The 14,565-nt window shown below is 42.6% G+C and overlaps 1 protein-coding gene across 2 annotated transcripts in view; it reads left to right on the forward strand.

Moving 5' to 3' along the window:
- CRMP1 (collapsin response mediator protein 1) overlaps window positions 1–14,565 on the forward strand; it is a 118,764-nt gene that overhangs the window by 98,730 nt on the left and 5,469 nt on the right. For both annotated transcript variants that reach the window (XM_030192594.1, XM_030192593.1), the window contains 3 exons: window positions 2,193–2,363; window positions 8,598–8,777; window positions 11,730–11,895. In XM_030192594.1, coding sequence (XP_030048454.1) covers window positions 2,193–2,363; window positions 8,598–8,777; window positions 11,730–11,895 — 517 coding nt within the window. The remainder of the gene's footprint in view (window positions 1–2,192; window positions 2,364–8,597; window positions 8,778–11,729; window positions 11,896–14,565) is intronic.

The raw sequence follows: 14,565 nt of genomic DNA on the forward strand, positions 1-14,565 counted from the left end.
ATGTTACTATGTTCTGAAGAATTGGACTGAATAATTTGTGCCCTTCCTGCTTTTCTTCCTTAGTAGTAGACATCAGCCTTGTTTTGACTCAGAAGGGTTGGAGTCGATTTTCAGCTGCGGCTGAGAGTCTGATTTAGTGATTATTTTCACCTGAACATAGGTAAAAAGTACGACAGTATAGTAACAAGCACAAAACTTAATTAATAACACTTCACATGCTAAAACACTAACCCCCTCAATGAACAACAGGTTCCCCAAATTTAAGTGCCTGTTGCTTGCTTAAGTGTATAATATACTAGCATTTATGCATGTAAGTGTATTCTCATCTGTGTGAATGGCAGTAGTGTGACCAACCATTATTTTATAATTACATGCTAAAATCGCTTAGGGGTCCTTATAACAAGTTGCGGTAAAAAGAATCCCTGTGGTAGCAGGGGGAGACCGTATTTGCCATGCACCTGGGCCCCTTTTACCACAGTGGGTAAAAAACCCCTAAAAAAGACATGGCCACACGGTAAGATTATTCTTACCGTGTGGCCATGCAGGGGGGAGCTCTTTCCCATTGAGGTGGCGGTAAGGGCTCCCACAGTAACTGGGCAACACATGGGCGCTGCTTGATTACCATTGGGTTAACGCCATGCTAGAAACTATGGAATAATTTTCTATAGTGCTGGAAATGGTGCACGCTCGAGGCGTAACTAACGCCATCGGCCGCATTGGGTCAGTGGTACTTCCGGGTTGCTGCGTGGCAACCGTTTAGTAAAAGGGCCTCTTAGTGCATAATTGTGAGGGGGCACTCAAAAAGGAGGGGCATGGGCAGGGTAAAGTCAAGGCCAACATTTGTGTTTAACTTGTAATATGTAAATGTCACATTTAGGTGCTAACATTTACCCTAGTCATAGAACTGGCATAAGTATTAGCATCTAAATATTGGCATGTTGGAGCCAACATATGCCAGTATTCTATAATGGTATTTACACATGGACCTGCCATTATAGAATAGGCTCATAGCCTCTGTAGAGAGGTACCCAGTTATAGAATTGCTCCCTATATGGTATGTGTTATTTCTGATAGCTCACACTATTTTGCACTGAAGGGGGTAGTTATTAAGGTGTATTAGGGTCCTCACACATGTTATGTGCTTCTTCACACTTGTTAAAAGGGAAATAACATGCATTATATCACGGTAATGCATGTTAATGTTAGGGAACCAAGGGATACATAGTAATGAGATGCATACAAATCAGCTCATTACTATGTAAGCCAAATCATGCAGCAACAAAGGTCCTTGTACAACAGCTTGACCCCTAAATGGCCTGTTACTAATCATATATTTATAGCCAGGTTTAGGGTAGTGTTAGAGCAGGCTAAAAAAGTATCAGCTGCTAAATGGATAATTCTATACTTGTAGTTTAGGCCTGTTCACAGTGCTGACACATTGACCACATTAGGCATAAACACTGTGGCTGGTGTGTCGCTTAATTCAGTCACTGCAACAATCCAATCCTCACAAACACGTGCAAAACCAACAACATGGAGCAAGGAAACAGAAGATGAGGAAGCCAAAGCAGGATGGTGTAAATAAGTCTTTATTGCTTCCAGAGTTCTGCGGGTGTATTGTCAAAAGACTCAACACAGCTGTGTTTCGGCTTTTGTGCCTTCATCAGGGGCCTTGACAAACACAGTGCAACAAATGTAATGAACAGGGAAGGTACAATATTATTTGTATCTTGACAAACGCAGTGCCTGCACTGCTGAGTTTGTTGTTGACTTTAGACATGAGATTAAAATCATTTCACACTTTTCAGATAATACTGTTTTCAATGCACAGTAAGTGTCATTGGCGGTCTTGGTTCTGTAGGAAAACCAAATGACTCAGGATGAAATATAAAAAGATCTAAAGAAGAGCTATTTATATAAACATTCTTCAGATCTGTCTCCTAAGCCTTGAATCGGAGTGATGTTGCATATAAACAGTCTATTTAACATTTCTTTGGCTTTATCTACAGTTAAATCATAATGACCAGGGATTGTTGTATTACAAACACCAATATTACCATTCACTGAGGGTCTAGCAGTTGTGTAATGAATGTCACCGCATTTATTCTGGACATGAGTGTTTTCATTTGAAAAAGAGTACAGCATCACTCCTGTGTCTGACTTTTGGAACTCATTCTCTCAAATGGCTTCAGGCCACAGGTAAAATGGACGAGAACCAGTTTGTTGCTGTCACCAGTTCCAACGCTGCCAAAATCTTTAACCTGTACCCAAGGAAAGGCCGGATTGCTGTGGGATCAGATGCTGATTTGGTCATCTGGGATCCTGACAAGATGAAAAACATTTCTGCCAAGACCCATAAATCGGTGAGGTTGAAGCCAGGTTTCTTGAGGTGGTGGTGGGGGGGGGGGGGGGGGGGGGGGATATAAATGTATCCCATAATGCGACAGATGTTGTTCCTCACCAATATGGTATCATGAAAAATAACATGGGTCCTCATGTACTAACCTGTGAAAATGTTTGCACATTAGTACCCATTTTTTAAAATGTAGCTATGGAAATCAGATGAATTTATGGCTCATGTGATTTCTGAGGCTACATTTTGCAAGACACTTTCACATGTTGCTAAGGTTGGAAACTTCATACATGCATAGCAGTGGCTATATGCAAAATGTTTTTAAAATAAGACATTTTGCATGGTGACGGCTGTACTTTTAAAGGGATTTCATGGCTCAGATCAGAGGCACCCATCCATTCAGGGTCTCCATGCCCTAGTGGAATAGTGGCCCCCCATAGCTCTATCTCTCCAACCTGACTTGGGGCTAAAATGTAAAAAAGAGTCTCCCCAAAGTTTGCCCTTCAAGGTCCGTTCTTTAAATCAAGCAATTGGAGAACTAGCTGTAGGTTAGAAACTTTAGAAGAAAGGAATCAATATTCTAAATGGAAGGGTTTCCACAAGGACCTGTGCTGGGACTTCTGCTTTTTAACATAGTTATAAATGACCTTATAAATGAAATTTAATGTGAACAAGTACAAACTGATGCATGTAGGGAAGAGAAACCCAAACTATAACTATGTGATGTAAGGCTTCACACATTAGGAGTCACCGCCAGGAAAAGGATCTAGGTGTCATCATTGATGATACATTGAAACCCTCTGCTCAATGTGAAGTGGTAACTAAGGAAGCAAATAGAATGTAATGAATTATTAGAAAGGAATGGATAACAAAACTGGGAATATTATAATGGCTTTGTATTGCTCCATAGTGTGACCACACTTGAAATACTGTTTGCAATTCTGTTCACCTCATCTCAAGAAAAGATTTTGGAGGGGCATTTTTGAAAGGGACGTCCTCATTTTGATTTGGATGTCTTCACAAAATGTCCCGATCCAGGGGTGGGGAAACCCGTATTTTCGAAACAAGATGGACGTCCATCCTTCATCTCGATAATATGGTCAGGGACGTCCAAATCCATAAATTTGGTCATCCCTAGATTTGGTCATCCCTAGACTTGGTCGTTTCTGATTTTCGGTGGTAATCGAAACCAAGGACATCCATCTCAGAAACGACCAAATGCAAGCCATTTGGTCATGGGAGGAGTCAGCATTTCTACTGTACTGGTCCCCCTGATATGCCAGGACACCAACTGGGCACCCTAGGGGGCACTGCAGTGGACTTCATAAATTGCTCCCAAGTACATAGCTCCCTTACCTTGTGTGCTGAGCCCACCAACCCCCCCCCCCCAAACCCACTACCCCCAACTGTACACCACTACAATAGCCCTTACGGGTGAAGGGGGCACCTAGATGTGGGTAGAGTGGGTTTGTGGTGGGTTTTGGAGGGCTCGCTGTTTCCTCCACAAACGTAATAGGTAGGGAGGATGGGCCTGGGTCCGTCTGCCTGAAGTGCACTGTACCACTAAAACTGCTCCAGGGACCTGCATACTGCTGTGATGGACCTGAGTATGACATCTGAGGTTGGCAAAAATATTTTAAAGATGTTTTTTGAGGGTGGGAGGGGGTTAGTGACCACTAGGGGAGTAAAGGGAGGTCATCCCCGATTCTCTCCGGTGGTCATCTGGTCATTTTGGGCACCTTTTTGTGCCTTGGTCGTAAGAAAAACACGACCAGGTAAAGTCATCCAAGTGTTCATCAGGGACATCCTTGTTTCTTTTGATTATGGGTCGAGGACATCCGAGTGTTAGGCACACCCAAGTCCCGCCTTCGCTACGCCTCCGATACCCTCCTTGAACTTTGGCCGTTCCTGCGACAGAAAGCAGTTGGGATGTCCAAAATCGGCTTTCGATTATACCAATTTGGATGACCCTGTGAGAAGGACGCCCATCTTCTGATTTATGTCAAAATATGGGCATCCTTCTCTTTCGAAAATGAGCCTGATAGAGTATTAGAAAAGGTACAGAGAAGGGCAAGCACAATGATAAAGGGCATGAAGTACCTCTCCTATGAGGAAAGGCTAAGGAGGCTAGGGCTTTTCAGCTTGGAGAAGAGACAACTGAGAGGAGATATGAGAGAGGTCTATAAAATCATGAGATGAATGGAGTGGAGTGGAATGGCTAGACGTCTATTGCTTGTTTACTCTTTCCAAAAATACAAGGACTAGAGGGCATGCAATGAAGTTTCTAAGTAGTACATTTAGACCAAATTGAAGACAATATTTCTTCACTTAGGTTGTCTTTTACAAAGCAGCAGTAAGTCCAACGCAGGCTTCCCGCTTGCTAAACCAGAAGTACCACTGGGCTACCGTGGCAGTCTAGTGGTAGTTCCCACCCCCAGCACACAACATTTCCGGTGCTACAAAAATATTTTTATTTTTGTAGCGCTGGTGTTTATCTGGTGGTAATCGGTCTGCCACCTCAGTGGGTGGTGATAGGTGCCCCCCCCCTTCAGAAATGGTTATGCGGCAAGTGCTTCACTTGCTGAACGGCCATTTCATTTTTTTAAAAACAGCCTTTTACCCACTGCGGTAAAAGGGGGCCTCAACGCACATCAAAAACATGTGCTGATGCCAGCACAGGCCCCCTTTTGCCTCGGCTTAGTAAAAGGACCCCTTAATGTGTAAATAAGCTTTTAAATTCATTGCCAGAAAACATGATAAAAGCAATTAGCATAGGAGGGTTTAAAAAAGATTTGAAGAAGCACCTGAAAGAAAAGTCCATAAGCTGGGGAAATCTACTGCTTATTTCTGGGATAAGCAGCATGAAATCTCTTTTACTGTTTTGGGGATCTGGATTGGCCACTATTGGAAACAGGATGGACCTTTGGTCCATCCCAGTATGGTGATGCTTATGTATGTACCCTGTTTCCCCGAAAATAAGACAGTGTCTTATATTAATTTTCGCTCCCAAATATGCGGTAGGTCTTATTTTCAGGGGAGGCCTTATATTTTCATGAAGAAGAATTCACATTTATTGTTGAACAAAAAAAAATGAACATTTATTACATACTGTTGTCATCACAAACCAGCATAACCAGACAAACTGTGATGGTACATTTACTGTACCGATCCCGATAGGAAGATTTATTCAATAACAATAATGTCATCATCTTCTGGAACATCATCAAAACAATCCAAATCCTGAATTTCCTGGTGAATTTCTTGTGACTCCATTTCTTTCAGAATCATTGGCCCATATCTCTCATGTGTAGCAATAGCACTGTCCTTAAATGAGTACTTCTTGTCAAGGTAGCCTGCTCGTAGTGCATTTGCATGCAACTGTCAGTGATTTTCTCCCATGAATTCTTCACCCAAGTCACAACCTCTTGCAGTTTAGGCTTCACAAAGTTTCCACGCTGATTTCTCTCCATTCTATTTTCAATGTAGTCATTAATTTCCATGCACAAATTATCCTTGAATGGCTTGTTTATTGCAATATCAAGAGACTGGAGATAGGCCGTCATTCCTGCGGGAATCATTATTTGATCTATTTTTCTTTCGTGAAGAAATTTCTTCATGTCTTTAGCGTGGTGTGTACTGGCTGCATCCCAGACTAGCAGACCTCTTTGGCTCCCTCGCGTAACAAGCGGCAGCATTAAATCGACCCACTTCCTTATAGCTGCTTGTGTGGCCCAGGCTTTTTCAGTTTCAAGAATAAAAATGCCTGAAACACATTCAATCTTACCCTTTTTGCCCTTAGAAATTATTAAAGCTGGGACATTAGTGCCATCCAGACAAATTGCCAAAATACAGATAATACGTGAACTTTCGTAAGCAGTGGAGGGAATGTACACTGAGGAGGCACCCCGCTGTTCAATTGTTGTTTGAGATGCTTGGCCCATAAACACTGCAGTTTCATCCATAGCAATCATGTTGGAAAGATTGTATTTAGACAAGTCAGCATCATCAATAAAGGACTTGAATGCAAATGCATGCTTAATAATTTCAGCATCTTCCAGCCTAAACAGTGTTGTGGATCTTCTTAAAGACAATTCACTTCGCTGAAGGAAACTATCCAGCCAGTGTTGTGATGCTTTGAATTCTTCAGGGGCTATTTCGAACTGTGGTGCCATTGCAAGGGCAAATTCTTGAATCTGAGCCCTATTCACAACCAAAGCCTTTGCTCTCCTGTCAACAACCCAATCACAGATCAGGTCTTCCAGCTCAGAAAATAATGGTTGCCGGCCTGATCCACACTTGCGCTTTTTAGCATTTCCATTGTCCACTTGTTGACTGAGGTTACAGTAATCTGCTCACCATTTTCGGACCAATCGGCTACTCAACATCTTCTCTTTGCAGAAAGCAGTAAGATTTTTGCCCCAAGTGTCTTCCATGATTCCTTTCTTGTACTCGACGGAATAGCTCTTTCTTTTTGCGCTCATATCTGGTAGGGCCAGGGCCATAACAACACGGTAAGCACCGCAGGGGGGCAAGGGTGCCGTCGAGTTGTACGGTATTACGGTAAAAAAAAAAAAAAAACCTTACCGCATTGGCAAACTGGCCTGAGTCAGGCAGCTGTCAAGGGACCTCAGCACCTCACTACAGTAAAAAAGAGCAAAAGTCCCTTTCTGAAGAGGGGCTTTGCAGCATGTCTTGCCAGATACTCAGACCAAATTCTTACTCGCTCCCAAGATCGCAACCGGCACAAGGCTACAGCACTTTTATTTTACAGAGGGAGGCTCTTCCTTTAGAGCGCCCGCCCTTACCTGACGAATAAAGTGCCTGCGCGTCCGCTTCCCAAAGCTCGCGGAGATCTGAGGGCAACAGTGCACCGGCAGGCTGCAACCACTGCAAAGGGGGGGGGGGGGGGAGACAAGTAGAACTCATTTTGATCACTCTGGCCAGATCGCGGATATCCCCTCCGCTCCTGGGTACTTACAGATCTTGCCTCTCAGGCTCTGCAACACTGGAATCGCCTCCCTGCTGTCCTCTTCCACCATGGCCCACAGTAGCTGCCTTTTCCTGGGCTCAAGCCTCACTACCCTATGGACCTTCATCATACCGGTAGCGGCTGAGCCCCGCCCACTTAGGGACCGCACACTCCTGTTGGGTGGCTGGAGCTGGCTGGGCGGGGCTTATGTAAGAGCATTGAAGTGGGGGGCGGTATCCTACAGGAGAGTAGGCCGCAGCTCGTCCACCCACAGTGATCACAGCCACAGGACTCGAGCGAAGCAGAGCCGCCCTGGCCGGGCTGGAAATGGAGAGGGGGGATTTTCACAAAGGTAATGGAATGTGGGACCGGGCTGTTCTGGCAGGGGTCTCGGGAGGTTGTGAGAGGGCTTAGGGCGCAGGATAATCCCTACCGACGTTTTAAAAAAAATTCTACCGGTAGCTCCATTCCCCGTTGGTGGCGCTATATGCGCTCCTCCTGTACATTCACAACACTTGGGTTGCAGCGAAAAAAATTAAGGTTTCTGTGTCCATGTCCCATCGGGCCAAACAAAAACTTTGCTAGGTCTTATTTTCGGGGGAGGCCTTATATCTAGCAATTATTCAAAATCTCTACTAGGTCTTATTTTCGGAGGATGTCCTATTTTCGGGGAAACACGGTACGTACTTATATTCTGCAGCAGTATCTGGATAATGGCTGCCACTTAATATCTGTATTACACAATGAGTTGCTGGCACTATCTTGATAATGACCAACTGCTATCCAGACAGTTTTTTCATTGTTCTAATTCATCCTGAGAGTTATCTGAATAGCTGCACTGAAAATTGCCGCTATCTGGATAACTTGTGTTTCTGTCCCAACTCAACCCCAGGACCATCCTGGCACTATCCAGATATGCCAAGGTGTCCTGTAAAGATCTTCAGAAATATCTCTCTCAGCAGCATTTACCTGGGTAGAAAGTGCTGCTACCTGGAAAATATATTTAAATATCAGCCCTGTAAACGTTTGCATTTTTTAAAAATACTGTATATGTGTAATAGCAGTTTTCCTCCCAGCTCTGACCTAGAATTCTCACTTTAACTCCCACAGATAAAAGTGTTCCTTGTGTGGTCTTTTATGCTTGTGTATGGCAGCAACCCATATAGAATGCTCTTTGTATTTGTAAATCACCAGTATGTATTAAGGATTCTCCTGCTATTATAATGTCATCCTTAAAGAATTTTTGTGGTGATTCTGTATTCCACTCGTCCTTAGGCTGTAGAGTACAATATCTTTGAAGGAATGGAATGCCATGGTGCTCCACTAGTGGTCATAAGCCAGGGCAGGATCGTGTTTGAAGATGGGAATTTACATGTAAATCAAGGCATGGGACGATTCATTCCTCGCAAACCATTCCCTGAGTACATTTATCAGCGTGTCAAAACGAGGAACAAGGTAGGTCCTGGAGCTGGCTATCAATTTGTCCAGCTTGCTTGAAAATGAAATTTGCGGGGAGTAGAAAGCTGCGGAGATACCGAAAATTCATACATTCTGTAATCTTTTGTAGAAATCAGAATTGTGAAGTTAAAAATTGCATTCTAGAATTAGGTTTAAGATATTACTTTTGATTTATAAAGTGTTAGCTAGAATAGTATTTTGTTCTTATGTTCTACTACTACTACTTATCATTTCTATAGCGCTACTAGACATACGCAGTGCTGTACACTTGAACATGAAGAGACAGACCCCGCTCGACAGAGCTTACAATTTAATTAGGAAAGACAAACAGGACAAATAAGAGATAAGGGAATATTAAAGTGAGGATGATAAAATAAGGGTTCTGAACAAGTGAATAAGGGTTAGGCGTTAAAAGCAGCATCAAAAAGGGGGGCTTTTAGCTTAGATTTGAAGACAGTCAGAGATGGAGCTTGACGTACCAGCTCAGGAAGTCTATTCCAGGCATATGGTGCAGCAAGATAAAAGGAATGGAGTCTGGAGTTAGCGGTGGAGGAGAAGGGTGCAGATAAGAGAGATTTACCCAGTGAACGGAGTTCCCGGGGAGGAGTGTAGGGAGAGATGAGAGTGGAGAGGTACTGAGGAACTGCAGAGTGAATGCACTAGCGACATAGGTGGAATATTAGTCGTACAGCAGAATTTTGAACAGATTGAAGTGGAGAGAGATGGCTAAGTGGGAGACCTGTGAGAAGCAAGTTGCAATAGTCTAAGCGAGAGGTGATAAGAGTGTGGGTGAGGGTTCTGGTAGTGTGCTCAGAAAGGAAAGGGTGAAATTTGGTGATATTATAGAGAAAAAAATGACAGGTTTTAGCAGTCTGCTGAATATGTGCAGAGAAGGAGAGGGAGGAGTCGAAGATGACCCCAAGGTCACAAGCTGATGAGACAGGAAGGATGAGAGTGTTAGCCACAGAAATAGAGAATGGGGGAAGAGGAGAGGTTGGTTTAGGGGGAAAGATAAGAAGCTCAGTCTTGGTCATGTTTAGTTTCATGTGGCGGTGAGACATCCAGGCAGCAATGTCAGGCAGGCAGGCTGATACTTTGGCCTGGATTCCTGCTGAGATTTCTGGTGTGGAGAGGTAGATCTGGGAGTTGTCAGCATAAAGATGATACTGAAAACCATGGGATGAGATCAGAGTACCAAGGGAAGAAGTATAGATGGAGAAAAGAAGAGGTCCCAGGACAGATCCCTGAGGTACACCAACTGACAGTGGGATAGAAGAGGATCCACCAGAGTATACACCAAAAGTACGCTGGGAGAGACAAGAAGAAAACCAGGAAAGAACAGAGCCCTGAAATCCAAGTGAGGACAGCGTATCAAGGAGTAGGCTGTGATCAACAGTGTCAAAAGCAGAAGCTAGATCGAGAAGGATGAAGATAGAATACAGCCCTTTGAATCTGGCCAGGAACAGGTCATTGGAGACTTTAGCAAGCACTGTTTTGGTTGACCTTCGAAACCTGGCCAAGTCGGCAGAGGTTTAAATTGGAGATACACAGCTGCTTAAAGTCTCTTTAAAGTTAAGTTACAATATTCTATCTTTTTTGGAAAAAGATTTAAAAGTATTTAAAAAGTATTTAAGAAGAAGCTTATTCAAGAAACGATTGAAAATAAAAAAAATAAATAAATAAGAAAATAGGAGTAAATGGGTTGATCTATGACGAGGTGAACAGCTCCATCGTTTCAACTGAAAAGTGTTCTTTTAGATGGTTTTGCTGTTATAAATTCTGAAGATCCCCCGCCTACTAAAATTTAAAGGAATTACTAATGGGTACACTGTGAGAGTACTAAAATGATTTGATCTTTAGTGTTTGGGATAATATGAAGATAGCATATATTTCTATGGGCATCTCTAGCATTTAGCACATGCTAATCATTAGTGTGCACTAAAATCTCTAGCACACCTTTGTAAAAGAGTTTGTTAAAGAGTATAACTGAGTGTATCCTTTAGGTCATCATGTATAATATATTTTGCTTCAGAACTCTGTAGTTCTTTCGTATCCCATATCACCTCTTCCTGGTCATAGTTTGTAAGAAACTTAAGTTCTGGATTAATGCTAACCATCTGGTTATTCTCCAAAGTATCCCTTTGTTCAGGGGTGATTGCATCTAGATCACAGATAATTTCTTTAGGTTTCCTAATTAGAATTTCTTCCAAATCTGGTTTTAGGTCACCCTTCCCCATCTTTACCTACCTTGCTCATACCTCTCCCACTCCCTTCACTCTTCCCCATCTTAACCTACCTATCTCTTTTATTATGCTGCTATAATTAACCTATATTTTCTCTATCAATACTCTGTAATCCATATTATTATGTAAGTCGCATTGAACCTGCTTTGAGTGGGAAAGCGCAGGGTACAAATGTAATAATAAATATAAATAAATAAATAAATAAAAGGATCCCTTAAAGAAGTGACACATGACCAGCCACCATCTCCCACTCTACTTCTCAGGGATTTTTTGTACTTGTGTGCTGTTTTGAAAGCTCATATTGCATGCCCTATTAATTAACAGTAAGGGGCTGGGGATTCTTTGGCAGGAAAGTTGTCAGTCTTGTTGAGTAATGATGTGTAGACTGTAAATTAAAATTTCCAATTAGCTGGCAAAATCTCAGATCTTCAAAGTTATTCATGGTAGCCTTTAATAGAATAAAATCTGCACACACAGTGGAAAATCATGCAGTTTGCCAGATTTGCACCAGTTCACCTGAAGGTTGAGAGAGAGAAAGAAAGTTTTCCAGTACATTTTGCTCTTTCCACTTGTTTCCTTCACAATTTTCCCACTAAATTCTTTTGCAGAAAATATTTAAATTAGATCTTTTCTGTTTCAAGTTTGTGATAGTGATCCAAACTACTTCCTTCTGCTCCCATCCCGATCCCTGACTTTCCTTTTCTAGGTAACAGGATTACATGCAGTCTCAAGAGGAATGTACGATGGCCCAGTGCATGAAATTCCAGTTACCCCAAAATACGCCACTCCAGCACCTTCAGCCAAATCTTCTCCTGCCAAGAACCAGCCTCTACCAGTTAGAAACCTCCACCAGTCCAATTTCAGTTTGTCAGGTAAAGATATACCAGAATGCTGAAGCCAGAAAACTGTTAAGAAAATAATTCTATAAGGAGCCTTCTAGTTTTAGGGGGCTGGAACACATATAAATGGCACTATTTTAGTCATTTATACATATGAGTAGCCCCTTATAGAATACCAAATAGCAGAAAAGTACACGCCATGATTTGATGACATGTATTTTGCCAGTAGGCATGCACATAGACAGAGTCTGAGTGGAGCACAGGCAAAGTGTGCAAATTATAGTAGTCGATATCATTTATGCACACTCACCTGGATTATATATATGGTGCTCAAAATTACACACGGAAATTTGGATGTGGTTAAATTTTCCTGGATATAGTCATTAGTCTTACAGCCAAGTTCTCTCCCAGCTGAAGTTGGCGGATATTGTGTGCTTTGGTTCCTTGAAGAAGGGCATTGCAGTAGTCTAGACTAGAAATCACAAGAGAGTGAGTGAGGACACAAAGAGCAGTTGTAGAGAAGAGGTGGCAAACATAAGGCTTAGCAATGACTCCACACCCTGTTAATACACAGCTAGTGAAATTACTACTCCTACTTATCATTTGTGTAGTGCTACTAGACATACGCAGCACTGTACCCATGTACATAAGAGACAGTTCCTGCTCCACAGACTATACATTCTGTTCAAGACAGACAAAAAGGACAAATAAAAGATTAGGGAGTTTCATTTATTATGGAAATTATTTAAAACAACATGGGTATTAAAAAAGGAGAATAAGGGGCTAAGATTTTTAAAAAGCCTTTAAAAAGTAGGCATTTAGTGATAACATGTTTATAGCAACTATGGGGGTAAATCTGTAACTGTGCACTTAGGTACCCAAAGAATGCCTGGTTGGAGCTTGCTCCATGAGTTAAAGCAGGCACCTTCTTTCCTTTATAGAATACTATAAAGTTATGCACATTTTTGTGTTGCCACATATGGACTATTGCAGTGCCTTGTTTTGCAGTCTTCCCCAAGTTTCTATAAGGGCTTTACAGGTGGCCCAAAATTCTGCAGTGCAGTGAATTGGGGGAGTGTCTAAAAAGGATCATATTATTAAGTTCCACTGGCTCCCTGTAGCTTGTTGAATTAGATTCAAAATACTGTTCCTAGCTTTTATGGCCCTACATGAAGATGCTCCTTTGGTTATTTCTAAGTGTTTAAAATTTATCCCCTATTATCCCCTCATTTCACCAGGTCCGGCTGAGGGAAGATCATTCCCGGATATTTTTTTATAGCAGGTCCAACAATGTTGAACGAGCTTCCTCTAGAGTTATGGCAGATAGCATCTCTTCTTCAATTTAGGAAACAGCTAAAAACACATTTAGGGCCTTGTTTACTAAAGTGCACTTGCGTTTTAGCAAGTTCACAATATTAGCACGCTTTAACTGTGTAGGTGCCCATAGGAATATTGTGGACACCTACACAGTTAGCGCAATCTAATGGTTAACACGCACTAAAAATGCTAATGTACCTCTAGAGCTACTTAGTAAACAGGGCCCTTATTTTGTTAATAGCATTGTTGGAGTTATACAAGTAGATAACTAGTCTAATTTATTTTTTTACTGTTGATATTAGAATGATTTGATTTTAGTCAGCTGTGTTTATTTGTATAATTTACTTTATATTTTATAAGATTTATGTATGTCTTACTGTAACCCGCTTAGATTGTGTGGATAATGTGAAATATAAATTTCATAAATAAATAAAATACTAGTGTAACTGGGCATATATGTGCACATGTGCTTATGACCAAGCACGTACATCAGCTACAGAGTTGGTATAACTGCAAGCCTAGTTGTGGGAGATATATACATAATTAATACTATTCTGTAAGTTACATGCATACAGGGTTGTCAGATGGAAAAAAAATTTCCCAGCCCAAGCTGTGCCCAAACGTAGCCCGAAAATAGCTATGTGATGAGCCGGGGGAGAGGGTCTCTCCCTCCCTCCCTCCCTTCCTCCCTTCCCTCCTCACATTGCTATTTTTGGTGTTAAAAATTGTGGAGATACTTTTGGGCATGACTTGGGCTGTAGCCTTACCTATGTGCTGCTCAGCTTGCTCTGCCTGCCTCTGTCCTCCAGTCCTTTCTCACTCCACACGAGCTACAGTACTCGCTGCGCTCGCCTCCACAACATGCTGCTCTCTGCCTCGCTCCTCCTTCAGAGCACAATGAGTCATCATCAGCTGATGACCTCATCATTCACCTCACCCTCCTATCAGGATGCACAGGGCAAGGGCTGGACACCGCCATTTTGTAAGTGGGCGATCCCTTGGCAAGAGGGAGGAGGAGGTGATCCTCTTGCCTCCTACAAAGGTAGGAGAAAGAGACAGGGATGGAGAGAAATACAGCTAGACCACCAGGGCTAGTGGCCACCAGGGGGTCTGGCCTAGGGCCCACCAGGTCAGGTTGAGTCAGGTCAGGGGAGGGGGTTCTAACAGACCATATGGAGATTTCTTTTTTTGAGGGGGCAGGTCCACCGGATGCCATGGAGAGGGTCAGGAGGCTTTTTAAGGTCTTGGGGAGGGGGTCGAGTCAAGGATTGGGTTGGGGTTGGAATCCACTGTACCACCAGGGAAAGTTTTGAGGAAAGTGGGGGGCCAGGGTCTGGTGTCTGTGCACTGTGAGAGCATACCTTATGGGGAGCAGTCTGCTTGCAC

The sequence above is a fragment of the Microcaecilia unicolor genome, chromosome 2 (genome assembly GCF_901765095.1).
Source record: "Microcaecilia unicolor chromosome 2, aMicUni1.1, whole genome shotgun sequence".
In the NCBI taxonomy this organism is placed as follows: Eukaryota; Metazoa; Chordata; class Amphibia; order Gymnophiona; family Siphonopidae; genus Microcaecilia; species Microcaecilia unicolor.